This window comes from Culex pipiens, chromosome 3 (assembly GCF_016801865.2).
Source record: "Culex pipiens pallens isolate TS chromosome 3, TS_CPP_V2, whole genome shotgun sequence".
NCBI lineage: Eukaryota > Metazoa > Arthropoda > Insecta > Diptera > Culicidae > Culex > Culex pipiens.
In genome coordinates, this window is record NC_068939.1 from 13,650,652 (window position 1) to 13,665,921 (window position 15,270).

A 15,270-nucleotide genomic window follows, 5' to 3' on the forward strand; every position below is an offset into this window, starting at 1 on the left:
AGCTCGCAGACTAGATCGGAGGTCGACGCCCGCAGGATGGTCACAATTAGGGAGAGCAGTGTTGGTATTCTCGCGCTCTAGCGAGAAAAATTCCTCTCTCTCGAGTTCTCGCCACGAGTCTCGAGCTGTCGAGAGAAACTCACCGATTGCCTGTGCTCTCCTCCGCTCGCGAACGGACTTTCTCGCGAGCCAGAATTGCCCGTTCGCGAGAAGTTGAACGTGTTAGAAACGAACAAAAACCAACACAGCGATTGAAGTTACACCTCTATACCATTGCCTGGTTAGCATTCATACCCCTGATAAACAAATTGCCAGCTTAGGACGAACGGATAGCACGAGGCGCTCGCGAGCGCTCGCGGCGAGAGCGAGAACGCGAACGAAAATGCGAGCGCGAGCGAGAAGAGAAAAGTACTACAAGTTCTCTCCCTCGCTCGCGAACGAGAAATGCTTTCCTTCATCTCGCTCGAATTCCAACACTGAGGGAGAGTGACTTCAGGACCATAGTGATAACGACGTCTCGAGGCGCTACACTGTCTCAACTCGATTAAATATAAATTGAGGGCAAAACAATTGACTTTGCCATTCTACTGAACATATTATGCCCTTTTCGAATACAATTATTTCCTGGTAAGCGTAAGCGATTTCAGCGAATATGTGAACGCACAATATATGCCGAAATCATTATAATTATTATTTTCTCAGATTTCAATTCCACTTCTGGAGAAAAATTTATAAAGTGTGCTAACACAACATTTCAGTAATTCTCTACGTTTTCGCAAACTGACTTTTCGTTGTTTTATTATTTTGATTCTAATACAACTTTGTCCTTATGTCAAAAGAAGCAATTTTGCATCATTCGAGCTTCGAGTCGATTTGGCTCGAGATCGGGCCAAAATCAATCGAGCTAAAAGTCTTACTTTACAGAAAAACTAGGCACACGGAAAAAATCCCAACTTTTATTTTGACTTTTTATGAGGGGACTTAAAAAGGCATCTTTTACGCTAGATTTTAGGATGGTGCAAAATCTTTTACCAAAGATATGATTTGAAAAAAGGTGTTTGGAAAAAAATCTAAAATATTGTCAAACAAAATATCAAAAATCATTTCAAGATGCAAAATAAAATTTGCGATCGACAATGATGTAACTTTTTTTTTGTTAACGGTGTACGCTTTGAATGTTGTTAACATTTTTAAGGAATTTTTTTTTGGTAAATTGTTTTTTTTTGCAATTAGTAAATTCATGAAGAAAAAGCACTTCTTCAAAAAATATTTTGGATAATTGAGCAAATTTCCTGTAATTTTCATATTTTGACTGCAAAAAAGGTATTATACTAATGACAGACACACAAACTCGTCCTTTTTCGTGGTGGACAGTTTGCCAAACTCGCAAACTTGTTTGCGGCAAACTCACAAACAAGGCCAAATGCATGCAGGTCAACAACGTTGCAAACGTATACAACCAAACAAACAAACTGTCAAACTGTCAAAAATTGCGAGTTTGTTTGCCGTAGTCTAATATCTCTTTAAGGATCGAACTGCTGGTTGCTGAGATACAGCCTCCTAAAGTTTAAATTTTGTGTAAAAATGAGTTGAATTTTCAAAGTAAAAAAAAAACTTTTGTAAAATTTTCTGCTCTTTCAAAAAAGAATTTTGGAATTTTTAAAGTAAGCCCAAAATTTAAAAATTAAGCTCAGCATTTTAAAATGTACAAAATAAGTGTTTCTCTCTCTTAATTCAGAACTTTAAAAAAATATATAAAAAGCACAAAAGTTTAAATATTGAAGATTGAAAATCGAACTGATGGTTTCTCGCGATTTAAAGGCTTATAATTAGGTGACACTGAGAAAAACTAATTCTTCACAACATTTTATCTTTAAGTTGCTTTAAGCAACCAGCAGTTTGATCCTCAGAATCAAATAGTTAAAATTGGAAAGAATCTACTCAGCTTTTCAAAAATCAGGGTGACTTTTAAAAAAATGCTTTTCTTTGAAAATGGTACAATTTAAAACAAAGTGATTTTTTTTGACTGAAAATATTTTTTTTAAATCACAAAAAAAAATAAAAACAAAAAATAACAAGCCACAGTTTTAACATTTGAATGCAAAAAGTGTTTTAAAATGCATTTTAAACTAGTTCAGTAGTTTTGCAATCATTAGTTTTCAAAAAATGTATGATTTGACGGAAATAAAAATTTTAGCAAAAAAAAAGTGTACGATACTAAACATCGAAAATTTTCAAGGATCAACCCAAACATGTTAAAAATAATTCTAAACGCAGGGGAATGCATTTTAAATTGATTTTAGCGGGCCAACTTTGAAGGGGGGGTGACAAAATTTTTAAATAAAATGTGTACTAGCCGAAGCTATAGCGTGAAAGATGATTTTTTTACCTCCCTTTTAAAAATATCAAAAGCATCTCAAAAATTAAAAAAAAACGTATTTTGAGGAATCAAGTTTTTGTCATAAAGTCAAATAAAAAGGGGGATTTTTACCGTGTACCTATTTTTCAGAAAAGTTCTAATCACAACCTATTGCTTTGCCGAATACATCAAATTGATCAAAAAATTTCGGCAGAGGAGGTCAGGCTTTCGTATATTCACAAATTGTTTTTGTATGGAGACTTGTATGAAGAAACTAAGACCGCGAAATAGTCCTTTTGGTCATTGTGTTAACAGTTTGTTTGATAAAAACAAATTCGAAATATCTGGTAAAATATAAGAAGCTTTAAAATAGTAAAAAAGTATTGTTACATACATGAAAAGTTTTTTTTTTAAATGTTTTTTTTTTATGTTTTTTTAATGTTTGGATTAAATCAAAAATCTTTGGATCTTTTTTTTAAATTTCCGTGTCAGTACTGCAAAAAAAACCGCATTTTTTTTTAATTTTCGTCGAATCTTTTTTTTAGAAAACTTATGATTGCAAAATAACTGAACTAGTGTCAAATGTATTTTGAAACACTTTTTCATTCAAATGTTGAGACTATGGTTATTTTAATTATTATTTTTTTGCCCCTCCCTTGAACCCGGCCAGACATATTTTCAGAGGTTATAAAGCTTGGTCATAACAAACTTGTACAGGTAAAAAAAGTCACGTTTTCAAGAAAAAAAAAACATTTTTAGTGGATATAACTTGAAACAGGTGCACGATATCGACATTTGTGTAGAGTACTTTTCGATTGATGATTCGAATTAAATTTTACATCTAAAAATACAATCTAAAACATATTTTTGATGATATTAAAAATAAAAAAAATAATTTCAAAAAAAGGTTATTTGCGCTATCCGATTTTTTGTGTGAAAAGTTGAATTGGGTGATTTTTTTAGAGTGTACCTACAACTTTGTCGAAGACTTGATGTCTTTGTTCAGAAAATCCGTTCTAAAGATACAAAGTTTTGAATATTTTAATTGCCTTTTTGTATGCATCAACTTGAGTTTCAGCTTGCCGTCTACCGATATTTTTGCACAAGAGACAAAAAAAAAAGAGTTCACTCTCAAGCAAAATTCTCTCACAATGATTGCCCATAGGAATTTAACATAAAACAAACTCTAAAATGTATTTTTCTTGTTATCAAATGTCTGTTATTCTCCACAAAAAAAAAAATTGAAAAGCTGATAACAGAACAAAATATGAATAAATGATTATTTTAAATTGTCAAAATTGAATTGTCTTTGAAAATTTTAAATTTTTAAGAATAGCTTTTTCCTTTGGTACACTTAATAAGAATCGGTGATTTGTACCAGACTTGGATTATGCTGACACAGCTTATCTCATTCAACTTGATTCTTGATTCCCGAACCCAAACACGTGTGTGTGCCCTCTTTCGACGCCTTACCAAAAGGAGCTTAAAATAGAGTTATAGAAACTAGCCTAAATGACTGCACCGCGCAAAGAAGCAGCTCGCTTATGGATTTGCTCCAGGGTACAATTGTGCATTCTGTACTTGTGGAAAACTTTTCCCTTCCCCAATCTCTCAAATGTCGCCCCTGTCAGCAAGAAAAAGGCTCAACTCGCTTTGTAAACAACGATTATTGTTGTTTTTGCTGCGCGCTAAAAATACAAATCCATAAACGAGCTTCGCCTTGCAAATATGTGCGCGCAATTTGCGGCGTGAATTTGCGCCGAATGAACCGAACGTAATGAAAACTAATTGAAGGGGAAAAAGGGCGGCGCGGGAATCGGAACGGAAACTTTTTTGGCACTAAATGGGTGGTGAGATGATTGGGTGGGAGGACGCGCCAAACCAAACAAAAATTTGTGGAAAATTGGAACGAAATGCGAATGGGATGAGAATGGAAAGCGCTGCGGCAACACACATTGAGATGATGACAGTGAAAATGTGGAGACTGAGAAAGAAGATGGGGTGTGGGAACAAAACAGGACGAACGGACACTGAATTTTGAGCAAGTTGAAACTCTAGCGCGCGGAATGAAGTTGGGAATGTGCTGCAAAAATGCTGCTGCATCAGCAGCAAAAGCAGCTTCTAGATCAAACAACACATGACGATGAACGATATTTTTTGTGTGGGGATGATGAGCTGATTTTAGAGAGAATTACACGAACAATGGAAACTATTTATAGTTTTAGATGAGCAAAGTTTGGCGAGATATATGAATATGATTGAATTATGAATTTTTGGCTCATGCAAGTAAACGGCAACAACAAAAAGAGAACACGAGAATTTGAAACGATCGCTTGCACGTCAGACAGAATACACGAGGAACACAATTCAGAGAGAGATGTGTGTAACAGTGAAACCATTTTTTACGCTCAATTTTGTTAATTAGAAAACGTTATTCGAAAAAAAGTGTGTTGTGAGTATGTGTGTCGACAGTCATCTTCCACCCTAAGCTGTAAAATTATAGAGAATATAGACGGACTTAATCTTAAACAGAAAAAAAGAAACTTAAAAAATAACCCACTTCCCCGCAAACCCAACCCTCTTAAGCCTAATCGTTAAAAATAAAGTAAAAAGCCATGCAAAAAACTGACTGTCTTCATCGTCTGTCGTGGACGGATCAACGGAGTTGGGGTTTTTGGTTTCAGTGTAGAGATCATCATCCTCGCGATCGTCTTCATCGTCGTAGTCTGCGTGATCACCTGATCCACCTTGGCCACCGCCGCCGCCGCCAAGTTGATTGTTGTTGCCACCCTGGCCCTGGCCTTGGTTGCCGCCGCCGCCGAGGATTCCTACGTTCGAGTTCGAGTTGGAGCGACTGTTCGAGATGGACGAGGAGTCCTCGTCATCGTCGCCGTACCCGGAGCCGGAAGATTCGTCGTCCTCCTTCTCTAGATCGTCGCGAATCTAAAAAAAAGAGAATTGAGGGAAAATCAATTAAAAATTTAGTTTATGCAACATTTTATTATTTGCAAGAAAGTCCACAGAAAAATATAAAAAAATGGTTAAGAAGTAATTTTCAATTTTCTTGGCAGACTTTCAGTATATTTATGACATTATCAGAATCATTCAAATACTTATTCAATTAACTTAAACTGTTTCGGGATGTATTTTTCATTCAGATTTACATCTTCTGGCCTGTGCAAATCCAAATAATGTTAAGAGTCCCAACATCTCATAATCTCAAACTCTATTCAATATCCAACTGGTACACAACTCGACATTTATGAAGTTGATGTCAGTAAACGCATCAGTTGCGTCAAGGTATGATAGACTTGGGCTCCCTGAACACGCTACCAATCGACAGAATTGCCTTGAGTACATTTCCAGCGAAATAAAAAGTGAATTTCGGGTCAAATTGCTATGGAATCTACGTCAGCAACCATGCGCACCCACTTGTATCTTTAGGGGTAGCAAAAATAAGAGGGTGCGCATGGTTGCTTGAGATGATCAGAAAACCTTGTCAGGAGGTATCTTGAATAAAGTAAACCTAGTAAACATATGAGAGATGCCCAACCTTGACGCAACTGAAACGTCTACTGAAATCAACTTCAAGAATGTCGTGTTGTGTGCTCATCAAAGACAATCTTATGGGAAATTAGACGAGCTTTCCGGTGAAAATATTTTCGAGACTGAAAAATCAAGTCTGTCATTGGAAATTGCCAAAAACCATCAAAAACCCAATCTTCTCAGCATTTTTATTTTAAAAACAGCTGTGACTTCACAACGATTGGATTTAGGACAATGGTCAATATGGAAACTTTTATGTAAAATTGTCAGGAGAATCGACTCTCGTGTTAAAAAATTTGATGTGTAGAGCACCTTTGACAAAAAAAAACAGTTTCAGTAAATGATTTTTTATTTTTTTAGGTGAGTTGCTCCAGTTGGGTTATTTTCACAAAAATTTTGAACGAAAAAAAATCACCTTCAAATTTGACTTTTAAACTTAAAAATCAAAAAATCTCATAAAAGTGGAGTGTTTTTTTTTCAGTGTATTTTTCCGGAAAGCCCGTCAAATTTCCTACAAGTTTGTCTTTGAGCACTTTTTGATAGGATGCAACAGCTTCGAGATACAGCAATATTTAAATTACGAAGTACAAAAATATTTAAAACACTTACGCCCTTCTCAAATGTCATTATCGAGTGAAACTGGCTCCATATACACAAAAATGGCTTATATAAGCGTAGGATAACATGTCTACAAAGTTTCATTGAAATCGGAGAGGGTCGGGTACAACCGATTCCCTATTTGGCATGGAATTGCTCTTTCATATTTTGTAATGTGTAAAGTGAATGAAAATGTTAAAAAAAACTCTTGTTTTTAAATGAGTCGACAAAAATTTTGCTAAATTAGACTAAAGCAAATTTTATTTCAAGTTTTTGTCTCGCAAACTGCCGTTCTACGCATAATTGTCCCATGTCAGTTTTGGACAGTTTTGGACACCAAGTATTTTCTCATACGGAATCAATAGTTTTATGAAGCATTATGTCGTGTTTACCTGTTGTTTAGCAAGAGTATCACAAAAAAGAGTGATAAACTGATAACTGGGGCGATTACGGACACACAGTGCGAAGAGGAACCCACGGGACGCTAGAAACACAGAAATCGATCGAAAAATTTCAATCGCGTTTTTCTCAGTTGCACTTTTTCGAACATGGGACAATTATGCGTAGAACGGCAGCAAACATAATTAAAAAAAATATTTAGCTTATAAGGCCGTTGCAAATATTTTTCAAAGTTAATGTCACCCCCCCCCCCCCCCCCCCCCTTCAAAATTGGTCTGAAAAATCAGGGGGCAAAAGAAAAAAATTTCCGGAAAACTTCAAAATTTCCATGGAAATAGAAGTCAAATCAACTGAAAACAATCTAAAATGCATTTTGCTGCATTGATAATCATATTTAGCATGTTTAGGCTTGTTTGAAAATGTTTTGAATTTTTATGAAATTCCAATGTACAGCACCGCAAAAAATATTTTTCGCAAAAAATAAAATTTTCGTGAATACTTAGATATTTTGGAAACTAATGATGGCAAAACAACTGGACAGGTGTATAATGCATTATAAAACACTTTTTTCATTAAAATGTTGAAACCATGGCTCGTAATTTCAATTTTTATACTTTTTTATTTTTTTTTTTGGTCAGAGTCGAGGGACATAAACTTCAAAAAATATTTGCAACGGCCTAAATATTAAATATCAAATTGAATAAGTAACATGTCAAAACAATCGATTATATATGATTTTTTCAAATGAGATAAACTGCCTGTTTGAATTCGGCGCAGTTTAATGTGGAGTTTAGTGAGCCCCGAACGACCCCTCTCTGACAGCAGCCAGCTGCCACTCGTCGAGCGATACGAACGGGAGAAAACGTCAACACAAAGGAAAAAGTGGCCGACGATTGCCGCGCGAGGCCGGCAAGTTTGTCGGTTCGGTTCCAGATTCTTGCCAAGTCCGCAAGAATAACCGCGTGAGGGGCGCTGAACGTCCAGCAGCAGTTCCGCGGACCGGCAGAATACTACGGAAACGGCGACTCCGTCCCAGGTGCAGTATCATTCGCGGTGAATCCGGGCACGGACTACTAGATGAAAAACGTGAGTTGCAAAGTGCAATGGCTTCGACAGCGTTGGCGTTGACGTAGGACTACGCATTGATTTGTTTTTCTACTTAATTCTAAGCATGCAAAAGATCATGCAATATCGTTATGAATTGAATTTAATTTGTTATTTGCTTCAGGAAACCTTCCTCTACACGGAACTGTTGTTTCTTTCGCGGGATTTCTTATTTAAGGAGGTTTACACTAAATGTAAGATAATATTTAATGGGAAATTGTACAAGAACTAAAGTTTTAATAAATTTGCAGCTTATAGCTACGGTTATGTGAAACCAGCCTAAACGGAAGTGTTTTAATCCTCCAAGATCTCCCCGAGACTCAACACTGCCCCTGATCGCACTAATGTCCCATATGCATTTTCATCGTTTTTGAGTTATTGCTGCAGTTTGGTTCGAAATCGTGCGCTCTTTCAAAGGAGCCTACAACATCCAGTACTTTGTTCTAGAAATCAGCAGGAAGCCCAGTTTTTTCGCGAAAACTTAACACGTAGCCTTATGCTGTTTTTGTATATGGGACATTTATACGAACATGGGCAGTAAAGGCGTTTAAAACTATTCACTAATTTTGAATTTTGGATCCAGTGTTGTTTAGGATTTCCAAAAATGTTTCCACGTGAATTATGGATGGTCCCTAAGTAAACAGTTTCAAAAAATTGGAAAATAAGTCCCACACTTCGAAAATAAAATGAAAAACTGCTTTAAAAAAAATATAATTTCAAATGACCAATTTTTGATTGTTTAAGAAACGGATTTCATTAAAAATGCAAAAAAAAAATCCTGGAGTTTAAGTTTTTTGTTCAGCTGGTAGCATTACAATAATTTTGTTAAAACAGATTATTATAAATTTAAGGACGATTATTTTAAGGTAATTGTTGAAATTTTGGTAAACTATGTTCAATTGGATTCTTTTAATGAGAATTAATAAGAAAAAAAATCTCATTTTTTGATAGGTCAGTACAAAATTCAACAGGATAAATCCATTACAAATAAACGAATTTTTCATCAAAAAAAAAACCCAGCAGGGTCATTTTTTTCATTTAGAACAAAAATTTTCATTTTAAAATTGTGTGTTTTTTCTAACTTCGCAGGGTAATTTTATAGAGTGTAATAATGTTCTACAAAGTTGTAAAGCAAACAATTACAAAAAATTTGATATAAAAACATAAGGGGTTTGCTTATAAACATCACGAGTTATTGCGATTTTACGAAAAAAAAGTTTTAAAGAGTTGGTCGTCGTCGATCATGGCCGTTCATCGTCAACCGCGACAGACACGGACGACGAAACAAAAAGAAACGCAAAAAGTAACTTTTTCAAAACTTTTTTTTCGTAAAATCGCGATAACTCGTGATGTTTATAAGCAAACCCCTCATGTTTTTATATCAATTTTTTTGTAATTGTCTGCTCTACAACTTTGTAGAACATTATTACACTCTAAAAAATTTCCCTGCAATGTTAGAAAAAATACACAATTTTAAAATGAAAATTTTTGTTCTAAATTAAAAAATGACTCTTCTGGGTCAATGTAGATTCGAAAAAAAAATTTACAGTTGAGTGTTTTTTTTCGATGAAAAATACGTTTTTTTCGGAATTCTGAGTACGCCATTAAATCGGGCGTCTAATTTTACATGAAAGTCCCTTTGACACCAAATTTCTGTCTCTTCACCGTTTCAGGCTACAAATTATTGAAAAACACCTCTTTTTTCGCATGTTCAAAAATGAAAGGGGTCGTACCGCCCCCCCCCCCGTCACGAGATATCAAAAAACGGACCTCGGATTCGTGATCAGGGGTCGGGGCAACTTTTCCCGATTTCGTGTGAGTTGGTAGAGAATTACCCTTTAGGTATTTACGAAAATAGCTTGTAATGTTCCTTAGTTTACTTATTAAAAATCATAATTTTCTACCAAATGTTAGAACACTACATTTTCTTAACCCACGAGAGAGTTTTCTCATTTCCAAGAATGAAAAAAAAAAAAAACAAAAAGATGTCTGCACAATGCCGACAATGCTCTCAACTAATTTTCCAGCGCATTCCCAAAAAGAAGCTAAATGTGTGCGGCAAAATTTATGAATCACGTGTATTGTTTATGATTACTCACGGGAGCGGGATCCATTATGCCACCGCACCCAAAAGATCCCTCCCCAAGTCCCGAAGCTTTTAGGTCGCGCAACCTTTACTCGCACAACTTTTCGGTAGCATTCCGTGAACCACCACCGCCATCATCGGCATCATCTTCATCACCGTGACGTGCTTTGAAATATTCAGTCCAAAAACCAACCGACAACATCCGAAAATGTTCAGTGGCACTTTTATTGAGGTTTTTCACCAGAACTTCCATTCATTCGTTCGACACGGTAGCATTTTCCCTCCCCACTTTGTGACTCCGAGTTTGGTCCGTGCCACTCCCAGCGGCTATTTGTAATGCCCGACCTGCATAATTTTTGACCCCGAGGTGGCGCGTGCTACTCTACCGAATGATACCTAGTTTGACCCTGGATAGGGTGATCTGGACCAAGTTTTTTCAACCATAAAAATTAGAATCAAAGAAGAAAAATTTACAAACTACCACAAAAAAGAAAGATAATTTATGTAATTTTCAAAAAATTGCTTTACAAAAAAATGTATTTCTTCCTCTGAAAAAAAAAAATAGAAATATAAACTGGTTTCTCTATTTCCTCTAACCAAGAAGCGCCCACCCACTTTCAACTCCTGGACTAACATCACCGTGAGTATAGCAACAACCACCGTAGCAACGAGGACTCTGAATTATGCACGGAACTCGCCTCGAAAGGAAAGTTCTCCGAATTGACATGAAAAATTGGCTGCTGCTGGGTCGGGTGGGGGGCGGTGGCTAAATGGCGGGAAGCTTTCCACCGCAATAGACCTGGAAAGCTAAAGCAAAAAGAAGTGGCAGACCAAAAAAAAAAAGAACTCTCCAAGAACAAAAAAAGAAAAAAAGCGCGCGGAAAAAGTCAGAAAATTAAATTAACTTCCCGTGGTCACAGGGGTCGTGTGTGTGTGTGGGTGGGTGGCCTCTATCTAGGTTGCTCTCTATCTCGGCTCTCTATCTAGGTTCATTTTATTGTATGTTGAAGGAAGTTTGGTTGTCCTTTCAAAATATTTGAGTTTAACATTAAAAATAACTAAATGTAACCCGAGCCGGACTACAATCCAAATCTTTTTTTACAAAAACCAATTTTGGATCTTCAAAAAGCGTTTGAAAGAAAAACTCTTAACTTTTTTTGAATCCTTGGTTTGATGATTTTATATGTCACTTTAACAAACTTCCTCTACCTTTTTCTTTCAAATCATGTTTTAATTTTTGTTATCTTTTAAATTTTGCTTTTGCCACACGTTGTTGAAATCGAAAAACTTTCTGGAAAATTATAATAAACAATTTATAAAATAAATAAATTTCTACCCACGAAAAACAAAATCGAAAAAATTGGCGATTAAAAGGGGAACACTGTTAGTTGGCAGATACAAAATGTTTTTTTTTTTTTATAAAAAAGTACCTTTAAATCATGCATACTGAAGTTCAAATATCAAAGAAATCAATAAAATAAACTAAATAAACTTAAGTTATCGTTTTATACTTTTTAATGGATCGAAAATGTATTAATAGTAGACTAAATAAGTGGAGACCTGCAAATAACTTTGGGTTAAATTTTGTTAAATAAGCCAGATTGTACTCAAGAAATGTTGCTAAAATGTTATTTTTTAGAAATTGGTTCCAACACACACGGTGGTCCAGATCGCAACTTTTGATTTGGCCAAAAATTAGGGTGGTTCACGATTATGGTGATTTTAAAAATCTAACTTTTCAGGAATATTTTTGGGATTTCTTTTTATCTTCAAGAAAGTTGTTGGGCTTGCTAATCCAAGCGACTTTGTCGAAGACATCAAAATATTATCTCGCCATCTAAGCCTTCTTCAACCAAATTTAGAGAAAGCATCAATTATCATATAAACCCAAAATATGACCTAAAATCGATATTTTGACACTTAAACATAAAACATAAAATGGCTGTAACTTTTGACCCTTAAATCTAAATTGACTAGTCAAAAATAAAGTTTGTTTTTTAGAGCTCTAAAAGTGCCCCGAACATCACTTTTCTCTAAAATTTAGCCCTGAATTCCTACGTTAAAAAATTGTTTTTTTTTCAAGGTTTGCAAGATAAAATTTTGGTGTCTTCGACAAAGTTGCTTGAATTAGCAAGACCAACAACTTTGTAGAAGACAAAAAAATCTTAAAAATATTCCTGAAATGTAAGATTTTTAAATTCGTGAACAACTCTAATTTTCGGGCAAGCCAAAAGTTGCCCATTTCCATTTGCAAAAACTTTTCTGAAGACACCAAAGCTTCAAAACATCACAATTTTTCGAAAAAAAAATCATTTTCCACTTAATTTTGCGACTACAGAAAAACAACCCCCAAATTTCTATTCCACAAAAAAAACACACACACACACATTTTTGGATAATTTACGAACAATATTTAAACATAACATAGGATATTTTTTGTTAAATCATTTCTACACTCAGATTAAAAAAAATCGCTTAAGGGGTTACATACATGTATATCGGCAAAAAAAAGTCGGAGGTTAATATGAGCACACACTTCAACTTTTTTAAATTCTTTTTTCAGGGCATTAAAATATACATTTTCACCTACTAACAAATCAAATTTGAAGACATTTGGTTGCACCATTGCCGAGATATAGCAATTTCAAGTTAGCAATTAAAAAAAAAACGGGTGCCACGATATCTCAAAACTGTCTTGACCAAATTGGCTAAATTTTTTGGTGAAGACTCGTTAAACCGATTCCGTGTGCATGACGAAGCCCGATTTGCAAAAAGATTATTTAAAAAAAAATATTTTTTTGGTGTTTTTCATGAAAAAAAACAATTTTTTTTTGATTTTTGTATTTTTTTAAAAAGCAAATATTAAAAATTGCGCTTCGTCATGCACACGGGATACATCTTGAGAGTCTTCACCTCAAATTTCAGCCAATTTGGTCCTTCCCATCTCGAGATATCGTGGCACCCGTAAATCAACTCGGGGTTTAGAGAAAAACGCCAACAAAGTTTGACAGCCCGCTTTGCGCATGGCAAAATTTTGAGCTTAAATCGTCTCTTACTCAGTTTAATCATGAAATATCTTCATGAAACTTTCAGGATTGATTAATTATCATCCTTTGAGTGGATTTAACAAATATTCTGCAATTTAAAATGTTTTGATTTTCTACATGTATGTATCCCCTTAAGTTTAGATCGGTAAACTGTTTGCCAAAATGAACCAAAATAAAAAGAAAATTACGGTAATATTTTACCAAAGTCGGTAGTTTTCAGTTTACTGAACTGTCCAGCAGTTGAAAATCGGTCAAATTTACCGAATTCAATAATTGAAAAGTCGGTAATGTTTAGATCGGTAAAAAAAAACCGAAAACCCGATGTTTGCTAAAATGTACAAAATTTTACCAAATATCAACTTAACGATGAACAATAATAAACTGCATTACCGAATTTAGGTAAGTTTAATCCGAATTTCGGTAAGTTTTAACCGAATTCGGTAACCGAACCAATAGTTTACCGAACTGTTCAGCAGTTGGAAATTCGGTAAACATGACCAAATTCGGTAAAATATTTAAGTGTCACCTTAATAAAGACAATAAAATTTAAAATTTTGGAAAATCTTGAGAGGAGCCGATTCTTTAGGTAAAAATAAGGCCGTTGCAAATATTTTTCAAAGTTTATGTTTATGTTTTTTGTTCAGAAACGCAAAAAAATATTTTTTCGCAAAAAAAATAATTTTCTTCAATACTTAGATATTTTGGAAACTAATGATGGTAAAACAACTGGACATGTGTATAATGCATTTTAAAACACTTTTTTCATTAAAATGTTGAAACAATGGCTCGTAATTTCAATTTTTATACTTTTTTTATTTTTTACGATACGAAGAACACTAATGAATTAATTAAATACTATTTGGAAACCAATAAAGTTCATCTCAATATTTTTTTTTATGAATTTTTTAAGACAATAATCTGAAGTTAAATCAGTTATTTTTCTGTAAAATTATCAAAGTTCAACGAAAGATTAAAAAAAAAGTGTGAGGAATGATTAATTTCAAGGGAAAAAAATCAAATAACAATCTACCTTTTCAATGAACAATTTTCAACATAATTACTTACTTACTTTGTTGAATCGTGCAGTAGCCAGAAAACGACCACATCCAATTTGTTAGCAAAACCACTTTTCGATCAGTTTTCAACTTTTCAAGAAAAAAAAAAAACATTTTCAAAAATACTTGAGTTTGTTCATCTTCACTCTTCAGTTTCTAAAACAATAATATTTTGAAGAAACTATCAAACATTAAATTTGAATTTTCAAATTTGAAAGATACATTTTAATCCCTCTTTGATTCGTATTACCATTCTGAAAAAAATAGCGAAATAGTAGTTTATGCAACAAGTTGCAAAAAGAAGATTTTTTCAGCACGAGTTGTACATTTATCCTACGAGGTTTACCGAGTTGGATAAATACGACGAGTGCTGAAAAAATCAAGTTTTGCAACGAGTTGCTTACAACATTTTTTGCAATTCTGAAAAACGCTTATTTAATGGAATTTTATGTCAAACATTCATGTGTTTAATAAATTCATCGTTCAAAACAAAACAATATTGAAAAATGTTACTTTTCGATACCAGGGCTGAAAAGTTCAACTTTTCAGCACCCATTTCAGTGCAGTAAATTTGAATTTTCAAATTTGAAAGATACATTTTAATCCCTCTTTGATTCGTATTACCATTCTGAAAAAAATAGCGAAATAGTAGTTTATGCAACAAGTTGCAAAAAGAAGATTTTTTCAGCACGAGTTGTACATTTATCCTACGAGGTTTACCGAGTTGGATAAATACGACGAGTGCTGAAAAAATCAAGTTTTGCAACGAGTTGCTTACAACATTTTTTGCAATTCTGAAAAACGCTTATTTAATGGAATTTTATGTCAAACATTCATGTGTTTAATAAATTCATCGTTCAAAACAAAACAATATTGAAAAATGTTACTTTTCGATACCAGGGCTGAAAAGTTCAACTTTTCAGCACCCATTTCAGTGCTGAAAAGTAGAACTTTTCAGCACTGTTATTGAAAGGTATTAATTTTCCATTCTGTTATTTTTGGTAGGGAAAAGTAGGCCGTTTCGTTTCTCCAGAAGGGCAGGAAAAGTTGACAGTTTCACAGTGGAATTGCAAAAAA

The 15,270-nt window shown here is 34.4% G+C and overlaps 1 protein-coding gene and 1 long non-coding RNA gene across 4 annotated transcripts in view; one reads left to right on the forward strand and one right to left on the reverse strand.

The window, feature by feature from the left end:
* The window catches only part of LOC120419483 (syndecan), a 69,941-nt gene that overhangs the window by 21,886 nt on the left and 32,785 nt on the right, over positions 1-15,270 (reverse strand). Inside the window, exon 3 of one of the 3 annotated variants that reach the window (XM_039582168.2) lies at positions 5,107-5,302. In XM_039582168.2, the coding sequence (XP_039438102.1) occupies positions 5,107-5,302 (196 nt within the window). Of the gene's footprint in view, positions 1-4,989; positions 5,303-15,270 lie in introns of all 3 variants that reach the window. The other 2 variants (XM_039582167.2, XM_039582166.2) reach the window with 2 other exon arrangements.
* Positions 7,187-8,289, forward strand: LOC128093241 (uncharacterized). Its single transcript, XR_008212343.1, has 2 exons — positions 7,187-8,199; positions 8,257-8,289. It is a non-coding gene; the product is annotated as an uncharacterized LOC128093241 (long non-coding RNA).